The following is a 19,919-nucleotide window of genomic DNA, read 5'->3' as shown; positions in this document are numbered from 1 at the left end:
ATATATAGATAGATAGATAGATAGATAGATAGATAGAATAGATAGACTACGTAACTTTTATAGATGCATTGAAATTGGAAAACGGCTAGGCGTGCTAAGCTCACCATTTTTTTGTCTCGATCCGCACCGGATTCTCTGTCCTAAAACAACACGAACGTTTCCAACCGGCCCTCCGGTTTTGCACCGAACTGGATTGTGGGATCTGTAGTCCCTTTAGAGGGGGAAGCCGGTCGTGACGACAGCAGCACACAGAATACTGTTATTATATATATATAATATATATATATATATATATATATATATATATATATATATATATATATATATATATATATTCGTTCATCAATTAGTTAACAATTCTATTTAAGATAACAACGAAGGAATGACGCATAGTTGTATCCAGTATTCTGACACACGTTTTGCATATTAATAATAATAAGTAATCAGTAAGCTCGACCCCACGGTGTTTTTAATTCTCTGTTTGTAACGTTTTTTTTTTTGTTGTTGTTGTTGTTTTTTTTTTTTTTTTTTTTTTTGAGAGATTTTTAACTTATTTATTTTTAATTCTCTCCCGTTTTTTTAACTCTGCCATCGAGGCGGAACTTAGTTTGGCTGGAGCTGCGGGGGACCGAGGGAAATGTGACTCACGCAGGAAACAAAACAAAGCCGAGAATACAACACGAGTGGGCGAGAAATAAACTCGCGGTGAAAATTTAATCTTAATTAATTCGCCCCCTTTTTCTCGCTCGGTTTATTTTCATTCCCGGCGTATTGCGAGCGCTGAGCAGGATACTTCGTCTATGCCACGACATTTAAGTCAAACTTTTCATTAAACATATTTGTGAAATATTGTCATTTATTTTATATATATATATATATATATATATATATATATATATATATATATATATATATATATATATAAATGCATGTCTAGTCAAATTAACTGGCTGTAAACTCGAGGGTGTGTAAAACGGTTTTTTTTTTTTTTGTGTTTGTCGTTTGTTGATGAGATTTTTTTGAGTAAGAAAATTTGACGTTCGTTATTTTGGAGAAACAAAGAGACTACTAATGATTAACGCCTGTTGTCTGTAACAAAGCAAATATTCATTACCTAATACTCAATATTACGTGATCGATAAGGAAACACACACACACAGAGACTTTTAAGAAAAAGCAGCGATCATCACAAACCCAAGCAGGTGTGATCCAGTCCTGGTTTCACTAGGAGTTTAATAATCAGACACACCTGAGCTTGTTAGCTAGACACACTGGGGGCTGATCAAGCTGGTAGCAGTGAAACCTAGACTGGATCACACTGCTGTGCAATAGGAGTCTAGACACACTGGGACTGATCAAGCTGGTAGTGAAACCTGGACTGGGAATCAGACTCCTATTGCACAGCAGTGTGATCCAGTCCAGGTTTCACTACCAGCTTGATCAGTCCCAGTGTGTGATAGCTAACAAGCTCAGGTGTGTCTGATTATTAAACTCCTAGTGAAACCAGGACTGGATCACACTGCTGTGCAGCGGGAGTCTGATTATTAAACTCCTAGTGAAAGCAGGACTGGATCACACTGCTGTGCAGCGGGAGTCTGATTATTAAACTCCTAGTGAAAGCAGGACTGGATCACACTGCTGTGTAGCGGGAGTCTGATTATTAAACTCCTAGTGAAAGCAGGACTGGATCACACTGCTGTGCAGCGGGAGTCTGATTATTAAACTCCTAGTGAAAGCAGGACTGGATCACACTGCTGTGCAGCAGGAGTCCCTGGGAATTGTATTAACAACTTTTTTTTTTTTTTCTTTCAGATAGCTTCTCCTGAAGTCACTAAGCTAACCCTGGCTGCCCTCCCAGTAATGGATGCTGCTCCCATTAAAGGAGACGAACCCGAACCCGGATCCCTGGACAGCGTGCCAGAACCGGCTGGGCGCGACGCTTCTGCCAAACCGTGTCCCGCTCAAGAGGGACGCCCCAAAAAACAGCGCCCTCGCCAGGCGACGGAGAAACACCACCGCTGTTACGAATGTGGCAAGAGTTTCAGCGATGCTGGCGGTCTTAAGAGACACCAGCAGACGCACTCTGGGGTGAAGGCGTACTGTTGCCCCGAGTGCCCAAAAACCTTCAGCCAGTTCGTGAACCTCAAACGGCACAGGCTGATTCACACGGGCGAGAAACCGTACAAATGCCCGCAGTGCGACCGCAGCTTCAACCAACAGGGGGACCTGAAAAAACACGGACGCGTTCACACTGGCGAGAAACCGTACCGCTGCCCGCAGTGCTGCGAGAGCTTCAAGCACCAGGGCAGCCTGAAAATCCACCGGCAGTGTCACACGGGGGAGAAACCGTACCGCTGCTCGCACTGCGGGAAGAGCTTCCACCAGCTGGGCGATCTCAAGAAGCACGCTCCGGTCCACACAGGGGAGAAACCGTACCGCTGCCCGCAGTGCGGGAAGGGCTTCAACCACCTGGGGAACTTCAGACGCCATGAGCGCATTCACACGGGGATGAAACCCTACCACTGCAGCGAGTGCGGGAAGACCTGCAATCAGCTGGGAGAGCTGACGAAGCACAGGCAGACCCACGTCAGGGAGCTGCAGCTTCAGATCACGCAGAGGAAGATGATGTGAGAGACTCCCCTCAATGAAGTCTAGTATTATAAATATTGCAATGGTCAGGAGCCAGGAGTTTGAGCAGGGTTACAAACTCACACTAGCCCTGCTGCTGCTGCACCCAGTCCTGGGGTTCAGAGCTCCCCTCAATGAAGTCTAGTATTATTATTCAGAGGACACCCACTGAGCCTTGCAGCAGCACAGAGCAGAGGGAGCCTGTTCAGAGAGTATAAGAGCCTCCCTTTCTCTGCTCCACCAGCACAGAGCAGAGGGAGCCTGTTCAGAGAATATAACAGCCTCCCTTTCTCGTTCCCTGCTCCACCAGCACAGCAGAGGGAGGCTGAGTATAAGTGTGATCCAGTCCTGCTTTCACTAGGAGTTTAATAATAAGACACACCTGAGCTTGTTAGCTAGACACACTGGGGGCTGATCAAGCTGCTAGTGAAACCTGGACTGGATCACACTGCTGTGCAATAGGAGTCTGACTCCCATCCCTGATCTGCATGTATATGAATTGTATGCAAACCGAGTTGTCTGTGTGTAATGAACTATAGAGAAACACCATGTTTCTGATCGAGATTTTACCACACCAGTGTTGCAACTGGCTGTGTTCTCTGTTAAATTAATAAATATTGATATTTGACTGCACCATCAGTGAGACCTTAATGTGACTTAATCCGCTAACTTTATTCACACACCTACTCGTTCCCTACAGCTCTGGACAAACATTCTGCATGCACCCCCTCTGTATAGAATGAACCCCCTCAGCTTCATAGAGTCCAGTGAAAGCTGCTGAATAATGTTCCCTTGTTAACATATTGAATTGCACCCCCTCTGTATAGAATGAACCCCCTCAGCTTCATAGAGTCCAGTGAAAGCTGCTGAATAATGTTCCCTTGTTAACATATTGAATTGCACCCCCTCTATATAGAATGAACTCCCTCAGCTTCATAGAGTCCAGTGAAAGCTGCTGAATAATGTTCCCTTGTTAACATATTGAATTGCACCCCCTCTATATAGAATGAACTCCCTCAGCTTCATAGAGTCCAGTGAAAGCTGCTGAATAATGTTCCCTTGTTAACATATTGAATTGCACCCCCTCTATATAGAATGAACTCCCTCAGCTTCATAGAGTCCAGTGAAAGCTGCTGAATAATGTTCCCTTGTTAACATATTGAATTGCACCCCCTCTATATAGAATGAACTCCCTCAGCTTCATAGAGTCCAGTGAAAGCTGCTGAATAATGTTCCCTTGTTAACATATTGAATTGCACCCCCTCTATATAGAATGAACTCCCTCAGCTTCATAGAGTCCAGTGAAAGCTGCTGAATAATGTTCCCTTGTTAACATATTGAATTACACCCCCTCTATATAGAATGAACTCCCTCAGCTTCATAGAGTCCAGTGAAAGCTGCTGAATAATGTTCCCTTGTTAACATATTGAATTGCACCCCCTCTATATAGAATGAACTCACTCAGCTTCATAGAGTCCAGTGAAAGCTGCTGAATAATGTTCCCTTGTTAACATATTGAATTCCACCCCCTCTATATAGAATGAACTCACTCCTTGTGCTTCGTCCTTCAGACGAGACGTCAAACGAGGTCCTATTGGAAGAGACTCTGCAGCAGCAATAGCAGTTGTTGATGATGCAGAGTTCACCCTCCTAGTCTCCGTGGAGAAGTGTCTGCCAAGATTCCTAGACTCGTAGATTCCTCACTGTCTCGATAATTCGATGAATCAATGAAAACGACGAGTCCATGTCAGAGTTTAGTCTTTTATTGACTCCTTTTAAAACATACAGAGAACAAAAAATACAAATTTTAACAATCACAAGTAATATGTGATAATAATAATAATAATAAGAATAGATGGAACGCTCTTCCACAAAACACTCATCACACACTCTACGAGAGATCCAAGTTTATAAAGCTATTTTGTAGTTTCTTGAAAGTATCGTTTAGTTGGTTTATGTTTTATTTGGCTTTTTTTTCTGTGTGTGTCTGAAGTTTTTATTATTATTTCTTGATAGAAAACTTTGGAATATTGTAGTATCAAAACACACACTAGTTCTTTAGATAATATATATATAATATATATATATAAATTTATATATATTTATATATATCAGATATATATCTTTCATATATATCCCCACCTCTCATATCTAGGTCAAAGATAAAGGTTCTTTTTCCTTTTTCATTTCTTTCATTTTTAGGGAGGGGGAGAGAGAATCCGTTATCAATCGCAGTTTAAACAGACTCCTAAGAACTTCAAGTGACGAATATTTCCAAGAAAATTTCAGGTTTTTTTTTCAGGGCAGAAAACTCAGTTGCCTGTCCTTTTTTTTTGCTTTGATTCAGCTAAGAATTCAAGAACACATTTAGTACCAGCCATTAGCACTTTGTTGTTCTTTCAAAACTGCACATTAAAAAAACAAACTGAAAAACACAATTTCTGGTAGTTTTAACAAGCAATCTTTATATATGTAAAATAAAATTACAAAAAAACAAAAACATTTTTTAAAAAATTTAAATATTTGTCATGCAGGACTGTTTCAAGAAGTGGCATCTTTCACACAATCAGCAATAATGTCACAGAATTCAATATACCGATGGATTAAAAGCCTGACTCGTAATCAATAAACTTTTGAATGCAATTCTGTTTCACTGATAAAAAAAAAGTCGAAAGGACGTTGTCGTCTACATGAGGCCAAAAGTTTTGCATCACTGGACTCTATGAAGCTGAGGGAGTTCATTCTATATAGAGGGGGTGCAATTCAATATGTTAACAAGGGAACATTATTCAGCAGCTTTCACTGGACTCTATGAAGCTGAGGGAGTTCATTCTATATAGAGGGGGTGCAATTCAATATGTTAACAAGGGAACATTATTCAGCAGCTTTCACTGGACTCTATGAAGCTGAGGGAGTTCACTCTGCAGGGGGGAGGATGCAAAACATTTGGCCACAGCTGAACATTAAAATTATAATTTTAGTTTGATCACAACTTCAATTAAAACGATTGCAGACGACAAATTAATTCCGCCATCAAATCTCACCCTGCAAGCTTCCCTCAGCTTCACAGCTGTTTGATGTGGAGTTTTGAAAGAAACACACATTCTAAAAACACGACATCTGGGACTGATAGAGCGGGACTCTGGGGGGGGGGGGGTCCACTTTTTCAGATAGCGTTGCACCTCCCAGGTCACCCGGAAAGCGAGACCCCTCCATCCCAAACCCCCAGGTCCTATTTTGAGGACAGTCCGGTTTAAAGGCATTCCTGTAATCGGGGGCTCAATTCTTAGTTTGTGATTTTAAACCGAGTTTCACAGAAGCGTCTGAAGGTGTTACATTAGAAGAATTATCTGTTGCGCGGGGACGAGTTTAATGAGATTATCTTAACGATACAGTGAAAGAGAGGAGATGCCAGTTACAAAAGTCTTAATTACAAAAATGATCGCCCGGTCCTCAAATTAGGACACCGGCAATTAACTGGTTAAACCAACACGCCATGTGCTTTAAAACGAAAATCCGCGCCCCCGAACTTTCACGGGACTCTTTCCAAACTCTACACCTGGAGCTCAGGGCAGACATGATTTTTTTAAAAAGAGAATTGGTTTATGAGCTACAAGCCGCCACGATGGCGACAAAGCTGGCTAGCGATCTTCTTTTTATAAAACAGATTTTAAAGAAATCGACTTGGCAGGGTCTATGCAATTAAAAGGACACATAAAAGATGTTCTTCAGATTTTTAGATTCAAATTGTTTAAATGGAAGTCAATGTGGATTTAGCAAGCTGCTTAGTGAAACTGCCCCCCCACCACCACCATGCGTGGCGAAACTAGCCCCAGGACTATATATTTTTACGGTACAGAAGTCATGCAGCATTGTGCAAACGTGTCAGAAGACTTCAGTTTCCGCTCGGACATAATCTTTATTTTTATATAGCGCCTTTCGTAAGTGGCTGAGCTGGGATTTGAACCCGGGTCCTGCTGGTTGCAAGCCCAGTTTCTTTAACCCCTGAATCACACAGCCTCCTGGACATCCACTGGACAATCGCAAATCCTGTGATCTCCAGTTCCACAGAACTGCAGAAGCGTTATCAGAAGTGTTTCTGATAACGATGCACAAGTCTAGCAGTACAAAAATAAATTAAAAAAATGAACACAAAACCACTCCACTCGGATGCTGCGATCATCTTGATGTCTTTATATGAGGTAAAATGCCATCCCATGAAATACAAACTAAAAACTACAGCCCAGCACCCCAAAACCCCCCCAAAAACACAAAGAAGTGAAAGCAGGTCTTTTGTAATATTTAAACGTCCTGTGCTCAGAGTGTCGGTCTGTCTGTCTGATCTGGGATCTCCTCCTTCAGTAAGGTAGCAGTTCAGGTTTGGTTTGTAGTCCACAAACTAACCAAACAACAAACAAACCCTCACAAACTTTGAGACAAAGGGGTCAGGATGAGGGAGGCAGTGGAAAAAGGTTACAAAAGATAATGAGGCGCTACAGATTCAAATTTTAACCAAGGTCACTATTATATTCAATAACTAATGCATTCTAACACTATATTATTAATTAGTCATTTAGCAGACTCTTTTTATCCACAGAGACTCGCAGAGGCTAGGGGGGGCTGTTGCAGTCATTTCCAATAGGACCTCGTTTGTTTTGAGTCTCGTCCGAAGGACGGAGCACAAGGAGGTGAAGCGACTTCAAAAAAACAAAACAAAAAATTCAGAACGCAATCTATATTTACATAAATCAACAGAAGACCATTTTCCCATCTTTTCAGAAATGTAAAATGAAAGGAATATATATATATATATATATATATATATATATATATATATATATATATATATATATATATATATATTACAGCATGCACACATATCTCCCCAGCACCCTCCTGTAACACACTGCCCCCTAGTGGATAAAGCAAACATTAAACATTCCTGTGTGTGTTGCTGCTATATTTCTTCCATCCAGTAGGGGGCAGGAGCATTGCACAGGGGAGGGGCACACTGGTCTGCCTGCTGTAGTTTAGAGATGGTTTTGAGTGCTGCCCAGGTAGTGCCTACACCGAATCAAAAAAATTTGACCCTTGGCTAGTTAAGCTTTAAGGGACATTTCCCTAGTATTTCAAAACAGACCACAGTGTAAATTATTGCAAAGAGAGAGAGAGAGAGAGAGAAAAAGACAGCGAGACAGAAACACAGATACAGAGCGAGAGATAGAGGAGAAAGACAGAGAAAGATACAGAGGAGAAAGACAGAGAGACAGATACACAGAGAGAGAAAAAGATACAGAAAGACAAAAAGAGAGGAGAGCACAAGACAGAGAGAGACAGAAAAAGGAGAGAAAGAGAAGCTTCAGAAAGTGCAATTAAAAAGATTTTTAGGGAGAAAACGTAGCCTACAGTGACCCCAGGCCAATAAAACTCTTAAGTCAGTCAGACACACACAGACAAACAAACCTGCTCTTTAGATAGGTGTTCAAATGCAAGACCAACAGACCGACAGGCTGAGCTCCACACCCCTACAGATTCGACTCTCAATATCTGGTGCCAAAAGGGAAAAACAAGTCCTCAGAAAGTTTAGTCACAAATGGGGCAAGTGGGTCGCCCGGTTTACATGGACGCCCGAGGGAGCAAACAAAATTCAACATCTCTCTTGCTCTCTCTCCTCTCGGATTGAAATGCTTTTTCGAAAACCCTAGTTACGCACTTGTCCAATCACAGCGCAGTCTGCAAAGTCCGGTTCTGAAAAGGTTCTGAGTATTTGGTTCCGAGCAGGTCCAGGTATTAATATTATTACAAAACCCCACCCCCACCCCCAAGACCGGCCTGGTTTGAGTTCTTTAAAAAGAGGAAAAAGTTCTGGTGCTAAGCCAGCCCGGTTCGGTTCTGAAAGATGAGGGTTTTAAAAAAGGTGGGGGGGGGGGGGAGGTCAAATCAAAATCAACGTGATCGCCGGCCCCTCCCTTTAAAAGGAGTGCTGACTGTCTTTAAAATCCATTCTGTTGCCTCTCATTCATTTTTGGGTTTGTTTTGCTTGTAACCGTGTAGAAATCAGACCATGTGACCTACAGCTAACAGGAAGGGGGGGCCTGAATTCACACTAACGTCAATGAAACCAACTTATCATTTTGTTTTTCTTCAAACTTTTAACGGCTCCTCTTCATCAGAAAGACGCCGTGACCAGGAAGCTGTTCCGGGTTCACTGGCTTGGAGCTGCGTGCAGCGGGCGAAGCGGGCGGGAATGGGGCGAGCTCCTGAGGGCACGGCTGCCCTGCTTCTGCCTGTTTCAACCTTTGCAGGTGAGCCCTGGAGAACAGGTGCGCCCGACTGCTGGACGACTGCTCCCCGAAACGGAAGTCGCAAAGCTGGCACTTGGACCACGACGCTTCCCCTCTCCTCCGCTCCTCCAGGCTCTGGAAGTCCATCCTGGACGGTCCGTCTTGGCCCTGGTGCTGGTGGGTCGCGCCCGGGCTGGACGTGAGCCTTTTCTCCCTGGCCCGGGAGTTCTGGAACCAGATCTGGACCACCTTGAGCGGCAGACCCAGCTCGCGGCCCAGGATGTCACACTCATGAGCGGTTGGGGTCCGGCAGCGTTTGAAACACGCTTGCATGACCCGGACTTGCTGCTTGCTGAGGTGGGTTCTGGCCCTTCGTTTCTGCTTCTGGGACTGGACCGGGTCTGACTCAGGCCGGGCCCCCTCGCCGCGGTACCCCTCCTCCTCCTCCTCCTCCTCCCTCCTCCGCTTCTTCCTGGCCGGACCTTCTCTCTGGGCTTGCGAGCGAGTGAGATAAGAGGATGACGGAGAGGAAGCCAAAGGGCCGGGTTTGAGGGCCTCTGGTTTTGGATCTTCCGAGAGGCTCTCATCGGCGCTGCTGTGGCTGTTGCCTGCGGAGTCCGCCCCCTCTTTTCCTCCCTCCTCCCCGCCCCTCTCCCGCGCAGAATCCTCTGGCAGGCTCTCGTAAGCCGCGGAGAGATCCGTTTGCAATCCCCACTGCTTTGCTTTCTTCCCAGCTTCCGGGAAGGAATTATTATTAATAACGATAATATTACCACTTCTAGTGCTACCCTCATTTTTATTATTGTTATTATTACTATTAGTATTGTTATTATGAAGCAGACAATTGTTATTGATGGAGTGCCTGGGTTTCAACACTAGTGGACCGCTGTTCCTCTCTTCTCTCTCTTCTCTCTCTTCTCCCTCCTCCTCCTCCTGCTTGACCTTCTTGAGCGAACCGCTCTCAAAACAGCAGGCTTCTTCTCGAGCCTCGTTCTCGATTTTAACCAGAGCGGCCTTGCAATCCAGGGTCCCCGGGGTCTCTAACCCAGCTCGTTCGGGGCTGGGCAGCTCATCCAAGGAGGCGGGCGGCCAGGTGAAACGGATCAGAGGCTTGCCCACGGCGGCCAGGGTCCCGTCGCTGAAGAAACGGACCTCGCCTTTCCTCTCCCGGGCTCGCATGTTCTGGAACCAGATCTGCACCACTCTCTTCTCCAGGCAGACCCACTGGGAGATGCGTTCGAAGTCCCGTTTCACTGGGTTTGGGTCTCTGAAGTAGCAGCCGTAGAGGAAGTCCAGCTGCTCAGGGTGAATGGTGGTACGGGACCGGCGGCTGTCTTTGAGAAAGGGGGTGCGCGGTTGTCTGGGTTCCTCAGGGCGGGTTGCTGAGGCACAGCTGCCCCTGGCGCTCTCAGGACTGGGGAGGATCCTGGAGAAGCGAGGATGCGGTTTCGAGGTCTCCAACGCGGGTGTCTCCTCTCCTCTCTCAGTTTTCATGGCAATGGGGGGGTACCTGCCCAGCAAGGACTGCTGGCGGTTCTCCACTTTGATGCTCCCTCCCCCTCCCCCTCCTCTCTCCTCCTTCTCCAAAGCTCTCTCGTTCTCCCTCTTCCTGGGTATGGTCATATCCACTGGCGCCTCGTTGTCCTCCACCTTCGCTCTCTTGGTGGTGACGATGAGGAGGGGAGAGGAGGAGGGAGAGGGGTGGGAGGGCAGCTGCCCCCCCCCACCACCAGGTGGTGGAGGAGAGAGAGGGGAGGGATTCTGGTGACGGCTGGGGGGCTGTGCAGGGAACCGGCAGCCAGCGAGCCAACCAGGTTGGGGTGCGGGATCCGGCTGGCCAGTGGCGACACGCCGACCCCCGGGGGCCCCTGGATCACGTAGGGGTTGAGGTAACGCGCGAGGAAGGGGTTCAGCTGCGGGGGGAGGCCCAGGGAAGGGTGCAGGGAGAAGTTGAGGGCCGGGAGCAGGCCAGGACTCCCGCTGGGCAGCCTGTTGACTTTGAACAGGGAATCCAAAATGCTGCGGCTGTCCAGTTTCTCCTTTTTCACTCCCTCCTCCTCCTCCTCCTCCTTTCCCTCCATCTCCTCCCTCCCTCTCTTAACCCCTTTCCCTCCTCCGATCTCCCCTCTCTCACCCCCTTCCTTCAAGGACTCTGCACTGGTGCCAGCAGTGGGATCTGCCTCAACTCCCCCAGAATCACCTTTAACATCAACAGAAGGGCTGATCAGACCTCTTGCCTTTCCGCTGTTAACCCCATCACTCCCCCCACTGCTGCAATCCTTCTTGTTAACAGAAGCAGCTGCGACTGTTTCTGGGTTAGACTGCAAAGGCTTTGAGGAACCTTCCTGCTTCCCTGCCTCGCTCAATCCACCCCCCCTGCCCTTCTCGCTCCCACCGCGGTTATTCCCGGAGCCGTGGCTGCAGCCGGCGACCTGGCTCCTGCCTCTCCCCCTGGCTCGATCCAGCCAGGCTCGGACCCTCTCCGGGGGCAGCCCCACCAGTTTCCCCAAGGTCTCGCAGTCCTCCAGCCTCCCAGGGTTCCGGGCCATCTGGTCCCTCTCGGACTCCACGAAAGCGCGGAGGACTTCGGACTGAAAGTCGTTCAGTATCTCCTCTCCGGCTCCCGTCTCCCGTCCCTGACCGTCCTTCCTTACTGATCCGGTCCGGTTTTGGGGTTCGCCAGTGGCGGCGGGGTCGGTCTCTCGGCTTCCCCCGGGGGAGAAGGGGCTCCCCTGGTCGGTTTTGGGTTTGCGTGTCGCTACCTTCTCCAGCTCCTGTTGGTGTCGGCCAGATTTTTGCTCCTCCTCTTCTCCAGTCCCCGCGTTTTCGTAGCCCTGTGCCCCTCTTGCTCTGTCTTCAGCGCCCACTCCCTCTGCGTTGGGGAGCCCCTCTTCCTCCTCTCCTCGCTCAGTCGCCCCCTTTTGTAAGCCTTCCTCCGGATCGTCATCCAATACAGCCTCTTCCTTTTCCTCCTCGTGAGAGTGACTGTTGGGAGAACGTTTGCCCCTCGCTTCTCCTCCTTCTTCTCGCGAGTCATTCGCTAAGCCCGCCAGCGGTCGCTGCCCGTTTAAGAGCTTCAGCACGTTCTGAAGAAGGGGAGCCGGAGCTCCAGTGGGCTGGAAACCCAGCCCCAGCAGGGGCAGAGGATTCTGGGGCAGCGCCCTGTCTCCACTTGCCCCTCCCAAATCCGCCCCGCCTGCGGGCTGACCCAAACCGTTCAGCATCAGGGGCAACAGAACCTGCTGCGGGGCAAACAGAGAGACTGCCTGGGGCAACAGGCAGGAGAGAGGGAGGGCGGCCGCTGTCTGGGGAGGGGAGAGGGAGAGGAAGGCAGTTACTGGTTCCGACGGTCCACTGGGCTGCAACTGGGAGCTGGAACTGGTTTCTGTCGGGTCTTTTTGAGGCAGGTCGGTACTCTGGCCTTTGGGTCTATCATCATTATTATTATTATTATTATTATTATTATTATTATTATTATTATTATTGGATGCTTTATTAGCAGCAGTAGTGACATCATTATTAGTGTTACTGTTAGTGTTAGCCTCTCTCACTCTGCTGAAATGCAGGACCGAACGAAGGTGCGCATCCAAGGTCAAGCTTTGACTATATGCCATGTTACAGGTGATGCATTTGTAAAGCTTTTCCAGGCTGGCTGGAGGACAGGCACTGCCATCGGTGGCGTTACCGCTGCTCGGAGCAGGAGCCCTGGCACTGCTGGAAGGGACCCGAGGGGAGCCCTTGTTCACCTTCTGCAGGTGAGAGATGGAGTTGCTGTGCGAGACCAGGAGGCTGTTCTTGGTGAAGGACTCCTGGCAGACGTGGCACTTGTGCGGGCGGGAGGGGTCCATGAACTGGGGGCTGGCCTCCCCCCCGCGGGACCCCGGGACAGGGTGGAGGGGATCCAGGTGCGAATCACCGCCTTCTTTGTCCTCCTCACCCTCGCTGTCTATGTCACTCCGGAGGTCAGACTCTGCATCTCTCTCTGGTATCTCTTGGACGGCGTTGGTTTTCGTGTGGACGGAGCCCGTCCCAGGCTGGGGGGCTGGCTTCACTGGTGGGGTCACGGCGAGGGGGGAGAGGGGCTCCCCTGGGTTGGGGGCTGGCAGTGCCGGGAGGGGTTGGGCCTGGCTCTCCGTTTGGGTTTCTGTGGAGAGAGAGACAGTACTGTTTTACTGGAGCCTGGGAGGGAGGGGGAGAGTGGGGGAGAGAGAGTAAGAGAGAGGGGGAAGGAGGGAAAGATAGCAAGAGAGAGAGAGAGAGAGAGAGAGAGAGGGAGGGGGATGGGGGTGAGAGTAAGACGGAGAAGTGGCTGAAAGGAGGGTGGTGTGAGAGGGGTGAAGGAGAGAAAGAAATGAAGACGGGGCAGGGGGAAAGGAGGGGAAGAAATAAACACAAACAACTGTTTTTGGTGGTGGTGGGGGGTAGTTTTCAAACAGAAACTGATGACCTTCCATCGATAAAATCACATGAATCTAATGTCATGTGCAGAGAGGTCTGGTAAAGCACAGGGTAGCATTATAAAGCACAGAGAGGTCTGGTAAAGCACAGGGTAGCATTGTAAAGCACAGAGGTCTGGTAAAGCATAGGGAAGCATTGTAAAGCACCAAGAGGTCTGGTAAAGCATAGGGAAGCATTGTAAAGCACAGAGAGGTCTGGTAAAGCACAGGGAAGCATTGTAAAGCACAGAGAGGTCTGGTAAAGCACAGGGAAGCATTGTAAAGCACAGTGAGGTCTGGGAAAGCATAGGGGAGCATTGTAAAGCACAGAGAGATGCGGGGGGGGGGGGGGGGGGTACCTGTCGGCGAGTCTGTGATGTCACTGTTGTGAGGGGCTGCGAATCCGCGACACATGGGTCGAGTGGATATCTGAGGATCAACTTTCACAGCCTGGACCAAAACAGACAAAGAAAGAAAAATACAAAACTCATATGAGTTAATGTGTCTGGTCAACCCAGTCTCTCTTATATATCAGTTAATGTTTCTGGTCGACCCAGTCTCTCTGATATATGAGTTAATGTGTCTGGTCGACCCAGTCTCTCTTATATATGAGTTAATGTGTCTGGTCGACCCAGTCTCTCTTATATATGAGTTAATGTGTCTGGTCGACCCAGTCTCTCTTATATCAGTTAATATGTTCGACTGACCTACACAGCATGAGTACAGACAAAACACACAGCTGTATGCACAGCACACACCAAAACAGAGATATTTAACAGGGAATGTTTAGATTTGATCTGGTTTAACATGTAGATCATTCGCAATGAATACAAAAACGCACATCTCTTTGTAAACACTGAGAAACGGCTTTACATACTTTTTTTTTTTAAATTGATTTTCAGTTTAAAATGTTCAGTAATTAAGCTGCTATTTCCCGCCGCATGGCTTCTCTCTCACATCTATCACCAAGGGCCTCATAAAAAAAAAAAAAAGTTACCTTTTTTCGATTCTTAAATTCTTAATGTCTCTCTTATTTCTGTGGTCATTTCTGCGTGAACGAGACAGAGACAGTGTGATAGCCTCTCCTCCAGCCTGAGAGAGGACGTGTTGTTTACAGAAACACAGACAAACCGTCACTTTGAGACAACAAAGCAATTCTATGTTTGGAGTAAGGGGGGAGTTTGCACAGCAGCTACAGGCATAAAGAATCACCTCTTCATGGTGTCCCCCCCCCCCCAACCCCAAAATGAAATACCACGCTGGGACGGTTGTATTGGATTTACCACTGACCCACACAAGGGTTTCACAGCCCTCGCAAACAAAAACAAACTCGTGCACAAACTCAGGAATTCGTTGCATGGCTGTGAGACTCTCAAAATAGCGAAAAAAAACGCGGGTGAGGCTTGAGACTTGACCGACGTTTGACCCTTCGCGGTCCTGTCCCGGACCAGGTCCAACGTTACAATTTCCCCTTTCCAGTCCGATGTCTGGACCCTGTCCCACAGCATCAAAAAGACGTCAAGCGCAGGTCTCTAGTCGTTTTTTCCTCCAGAAAAAGCAGAGGAAACCTTTCAATGGCAGAGTGAGACGGATCTCATAGCCCTGTACGCTACAGAGATAACACAGACATAACAAAGGAGGGAGCTGCTTCTGCACCCAGCGCTCAGAACATCACAGACACCTGCAGAGCTTTTTGAGATGTTACACTAATAAAATAATGACTTGGATCACATTACTGAGGAGTTTGGTGATAAAACGAGTGATCAGGAGAGGATTTATCAGTGCGCACGTCTATAAAGAGGTATGTGAAAAATACAGCCAACAAGGGGTGGGGCTTGGCTGGAGATGCAGCACTGAGTGTCCTGTTGATAAGCCTTTTAAACCTGTTTTACTCTGGAAATATTTTAAACAGCATGTGTGAAAATAAATTGGACCCGACGCGCCTGACAAGCGCCGAGTAAATGGACCGCTGAGGGTTAATATGTCTTGTTGACACCCCTGTCCCTCTCATATCAGTTATCCAGTCCTGTGCATAAGGGGACTCACAGCCAGCAGAAGTCTCTCCAGGCAGGATGGCACCACGCTGTGCCCGTTCCTCAGGTGGTCCGTCAGCCCTTCCCTCCCTCGCAGCTCCGCCTGGCACAGCGGGCAAAGCCACGCCCCCTGCACGGCATGCTGGGAGCTCAGGTGTTCCCGGACGCGCTCCACGCTGGGGCTGGAGAAACTGCAGAGCTGACAACAGAACTCCTGAAAAAGAAGAGGGAGAGAGAGAGAGAGAGGGTGAGAGTGGAGAACAGAACTGAGGGAAAGAGGCGGATGAGTCAGGAGAGAGAGGGGAAGGAAGAGAGGGAGAGAGGCAGAGAGACAAGACTGGTGTTACGACAGCTTTTCAAGGGAGAAAAAGGAAAAAATAGGGCATGGAGAGACAGACAGGCACACACCAGGCATGGGAATCAGACTCCCGCTGCACAGCAGTGTGCTCCAGTCATGGTTTCACTAGGAGTTTAATAATCAGACTCCTGCTGCACAGCAGTGTGAGTCCTGGTTTCCAGTCCTGCTGGTTTCACTAGGAGTTTAATAATCAGACTCCCGCTGCACAGCAGTGTGATCCAGTCCTGCTTTCACTAGGAGTTTAATAATCAGACTCCCGCTGCACAGCAGTGTGATCCAGTCCTGCTTTCACTAGGAGTTTAATAATCAGACTCCCGCTGCACAGCAGTGTGATCCAGTCCTGCTTTCACTAGGAGTTTAATAATAGACACAGCGGTGTGGTCCTGCTTTCACTAGGAGATAAGACACACCTGAGCTTGTTAGCTAGACACACTGGGGGCTGATCAAGCTGGTAGTAAAACCTGGACTGGATCACACTGCTGTGCAATAGGAGTCCAATTCCCCCTCCCTGCACACACAGCTGGAGACAAACACACACAGAAACACAACAAAACAGCACCAAAACTCCACCAACAGCGACAACGTGTCTGCGTAGATAATCTAGTCGCAATAACAAATAATAATTAACATCATACAACAACAGCAAATGACATCATACACTAACAGCAAATGACATCATACACTAACAGCAAATGACATCATATATCAACAGCAGATTTTAAAAAGGAATTGAGAATGAAAAAAAAAAAAAACAAGAACTGACCCCAACTTTGGTCTTTGCTTGTCCCAAGTTCCTTCTCAATGAAATTCTACTGCAGTTGATCGCATGGGGCTGGGAAACAGACTCCCGCTGCGCAGCAGTGTGATCCAGTCCTGGTTTCACTAGGAGTTTAATAATCAGACACACCTGAAACCTGGACTGGGAGTCTGATTGCCAGCCCTGTGTGGTGTGAATCGGGTTCCAATTCACTTCTGGTTCTTAGGTGTAAACCGTCTAATCTTTAAACCGTATTCACCAGAGATATTAAAGTCGGATAGAACTCAGTTTTAGGGCTGATAACGAGACTGAATAAACAAATATGCATACACAAATACATAAATAACCCCATACATCAAAACACATATACAAACAACAGTCTCGAGGTTACTAATTTGAAAGATTAATTCAGGGTCTATTTTTTAAATCCGCGTAATTTTAATGTCTTAAGCGGTTTATAAATACAAATTAAATTTACGTCTTCTGAAAACCGGTTTTTATAAAAGATACAAACTACCTGCTTGCCATGTCTTGTTGTTGTTGTTTTTTTGTATGAGAAAACATACATATGCTTCCAAATATTCGGATAATAACATTACCTAACAGGACTAGATAAAAACAAAATCCGCATTAGTCAGAACCCATATTAAATAGGACGAGTGCGTGAGCCGATCCGCGGTCTGGATTAGAAAGCTTAGCCCGAATGCGAGCGATGTCAGCCGGCAGGGAGCGGCTCTGTGATCCTTACGCGGCTGCAAACACACAACACGGGCCTACTTTTTCAAAGGTACTCGAATGTTTTTTTTAATATCTATATACCGCTTTCCAAAGCAATAAATATCCATATTTAGTAAAATAAGCATCGGGAATCGCCCACTTCAGTGCCGTATTGAATCCAGACTCAATATTTAGTTCATTTTAACCCTTATTTTGGTGTGTGTCGATACGGTCGGTGGAGTGACCCGAAAACTTTGGTATCTTGAGCTACGGCCGTGTCCCTGCAAATTAACACAATCAATTAAAAAAAAATTGCAAATACCTAAAAAAAAAAAAAAAAAAAAAAAAAAAAACGAACCTGATCTTTTAAAAAAAAAAAAAAAAAAAAAAAAAACTAAATCGCTCTACAGATGCACGCTGGACGCAAAACAAAGCGGATTAATGAATAAAATGCGGGATAGCCCCGCTGATTACCTGCAGTTTGGTTGCAGCGTGCATGTCCATGCTACACATTTAAATTAACAATAAAAAAAAAAAAAAAAAAACTTTTTTTTTTTTTTTTTTTTTTTGGCGTCATTTGTCTGGCGTCAGGGAGATCCTCCATCAAAAGTTTTTAAAACATTCCTCTCTCTCTCTCTCTCTCTCTCTCTCTCTCTCTCTCTCTTTTCTTTCTTTCTTGCTTTGAATTGCTTGCCGTTTTGGAGACTTTAGACGCGCCGTGCAATAAGGCAAGATATCAGAGACCAAGCATCATCAGCGCCTTCTTGTATGGACATAAGCCGAAATATGGTGCATGTGCGTGGGGTGGAGGGGGGTGCTCAGATGTTTAACAAATCAAATTGCATGCTTTTTTTTTTGGTTGTTGTGAAATAATTCCGTTTCATGCAAGAAGAACTTGACGGTTTTTTTTCTAGAGAATGCCTCCACCCCCCGTCCCTCTCTTCTTCATCAGCGAGTGCGCCCATGTGCAAGGCTATACGGTAAAAGGCTCGCGTGTGCCGCCCGGTTTGTATTTAAAGAATTGCACCTGGCGTGCAGTTGCTTCGTTTGCATTCAGATCTAGTGCACTGACCTAATTTTTGGATTAAAAAAAAAAAAACACCTTAATTTCTTTCTGATTGACAAGGCTGCAAGGTTCAGATGCCTTTATCCAAAAGCGACTTAAGGGGCGGGGGGGGGTGTGTGACACGACGACGACAGAGGAGAGAAATAAAAGTATATGTATATATAATTGATCATTTATCAGACGCTTCTATGCAAAGCGACGGGCAGAGACTAGGGGGGGTGAACTCTGCGTCACATCACCGCTGGATCACACAAGCCGATCAGTGCAAAAACAGAACGGGCCGTCCCGTATGAAGACGCGATGGCAGGGGGGCTCTGTGTGTGTAAAGAACTAAATGTGCCATCAAACAAAATAAATAAATAAAGCCAACGTTTGTTGAGTTTGTTGTCGACTTTTCACCCTGTGTGGAGTTTTGTCTCACTGGAGTTAGGCATAGTAAATAAAAAAATACAGTGAGAGTCAACGAGAAGACCCCACAGATATAGGCATGCAAACGTGTGTGTGTGCGAGTTTGTCAGTGTGCCCATGTGCGTGCGTGCTTGTATGTGTGCATGCGTGTGTTTGCATGTGTGTTTGCATGTGTGCGTGCGTGCATGCGTGCATGCATGTGTGCGTCACCACGTCGACTCACAAAGAAAGGCTCCAGTGAAGAAGAAATATTGAATATCTTACTGTGTTGGTCGAGTCTTTGTCTTCTGAGCCCCCCTCGCCGTTTGCACTCGGACCTTAGGTTAGCAAAAAGAAAAGAAATTAGTGAAGTTTGAACACGTTTTATTCGTGTTGAATGCGTGCAGGACGTGTTTCAATTCCACTAAGGGGGCTGGTTCGTTATCTTCACTGTGCTCTGCTTTATCTGCAGGGATAGTGTTGCTGTCGTTAATACAAGGCAAGAGAAAAGATTTGAAAGTCTTGCTTTGGTTGTTATAATGTTGCCAGCGGTAATCAGATCTGATCAATGGATTTCAATCCTCCGCCTGCGCTCCTCGGAACTGCGTTTAAGCGCATGGCAGGCAGATCGATACTTTAATCGATCAGGAGATTATACCGGAGTCTGAACTATCGACATCTCAATTAGGCGACTCCGACCTCCGCTGGGCATGAAAGAGGTGCCTGTCAACGGCACGGACCAGGCAAGAGTCAGATACTAATTACCCGCTGTCATCCCGTTATCAAACATAGGGGACAGCGGTCTATGAAGGGAGGGCAAGGGGCACACACAGCGATGATTATTACACAGTGTGTGTGTATCTCAGTGTTAGTGTGTATATTTCAGTGTGTCTCAGTGTGTGTCAGTGTGTCTCAGTGTGTCTCAGTGTGTCTCAGTGTGTGTAGGGTGTGTGTGTATCTCAGTGTGTGTCTCAGTGTGTCTCAGTGTGTGTAGGGTGTGTGTGTATCTCAGTGTGTGTGTCAGTGTGTCTCAGTGTGTGTAGTGTAGGGTGTGTGTGTATCTCAGTGTGTGTGTCAGTGTGTCTCAGTGTGTGTAGGGTGTGTGTGTATCTCAGTGTGTGTCTCAGTGTGTGTCAGTGTGTGTAGGGTGTGTGTGTATCTCAGTGTGTGTCTCAGTGTGTGTCAGTGTGTGTAGGGTGTGTGTGTGTCTCAGTGTGTGTCTCAGTGTGTGTCAGTGTGTGTCAGTGTGTCTC

The 19,919-nt window shown here is 46.9% G+C and overlaps 1 protein-coding gene across 1 annotated transcript in view; it reads right to left on the bottom strand.

Annotated features, from left to right (window-relative positions):
- Positions 1-8,780: 8,780 nt before the first annotated feature.
- Positions 8,781-19,919, bottom strand: part of zfhx2 (zinc finger homeobox 2) — a 17,581-nt gene continuing 6,442 nt past the window's right edge. Inside the window, exons 4-9 of the mRNA XM_041236747.1 lie at positions 18,952-19,004; positions 15,395-15,595; positions 13,708-13,798; positions 10,640-13,056; positions 9,869-10,571; positions 8,781-9,646 (exon numbers count right to left, since the gene is read on the bottom strand). Of these exons, the coding sequence (XP_041092681.1) occupies positions 8,781-9,646; positions 9,869-10,571; positions 10,640-13,056; positions 13,708-13,798; positions 15,395-15,595; positions 18,952-19,004 (4,331 nt within the window). The remainder of the gene's footprint in view (positions 9,647-9,868; positions 10,572-10,639; positions 13,057-13,707; positions 13,799-15,394; positions 15,596-18,951; positions 19,005-19,919) is intronic.

The sequence above is a fragment of the Polyodon spathula genome, chromosome 42 (assembly GCF_017654505.1).
Source record: "Polyodon spathula isolate WHYD16114869_AA chromosome 42, ASM1765450v1, whole genome shotgun sequence".
NCBI classification, from domain to species: Eukaryota; Metazoa; Chordata; class Actinopteri; order Acipenseriformes; family Polyodontidae; genus Polyodon; species Polyodon spathula.
The sequence above is the reverse complement of the archived record's forward strand: the minus strand, read 5'-3'. Positions and strand labels throughout refer to the sequence as shown.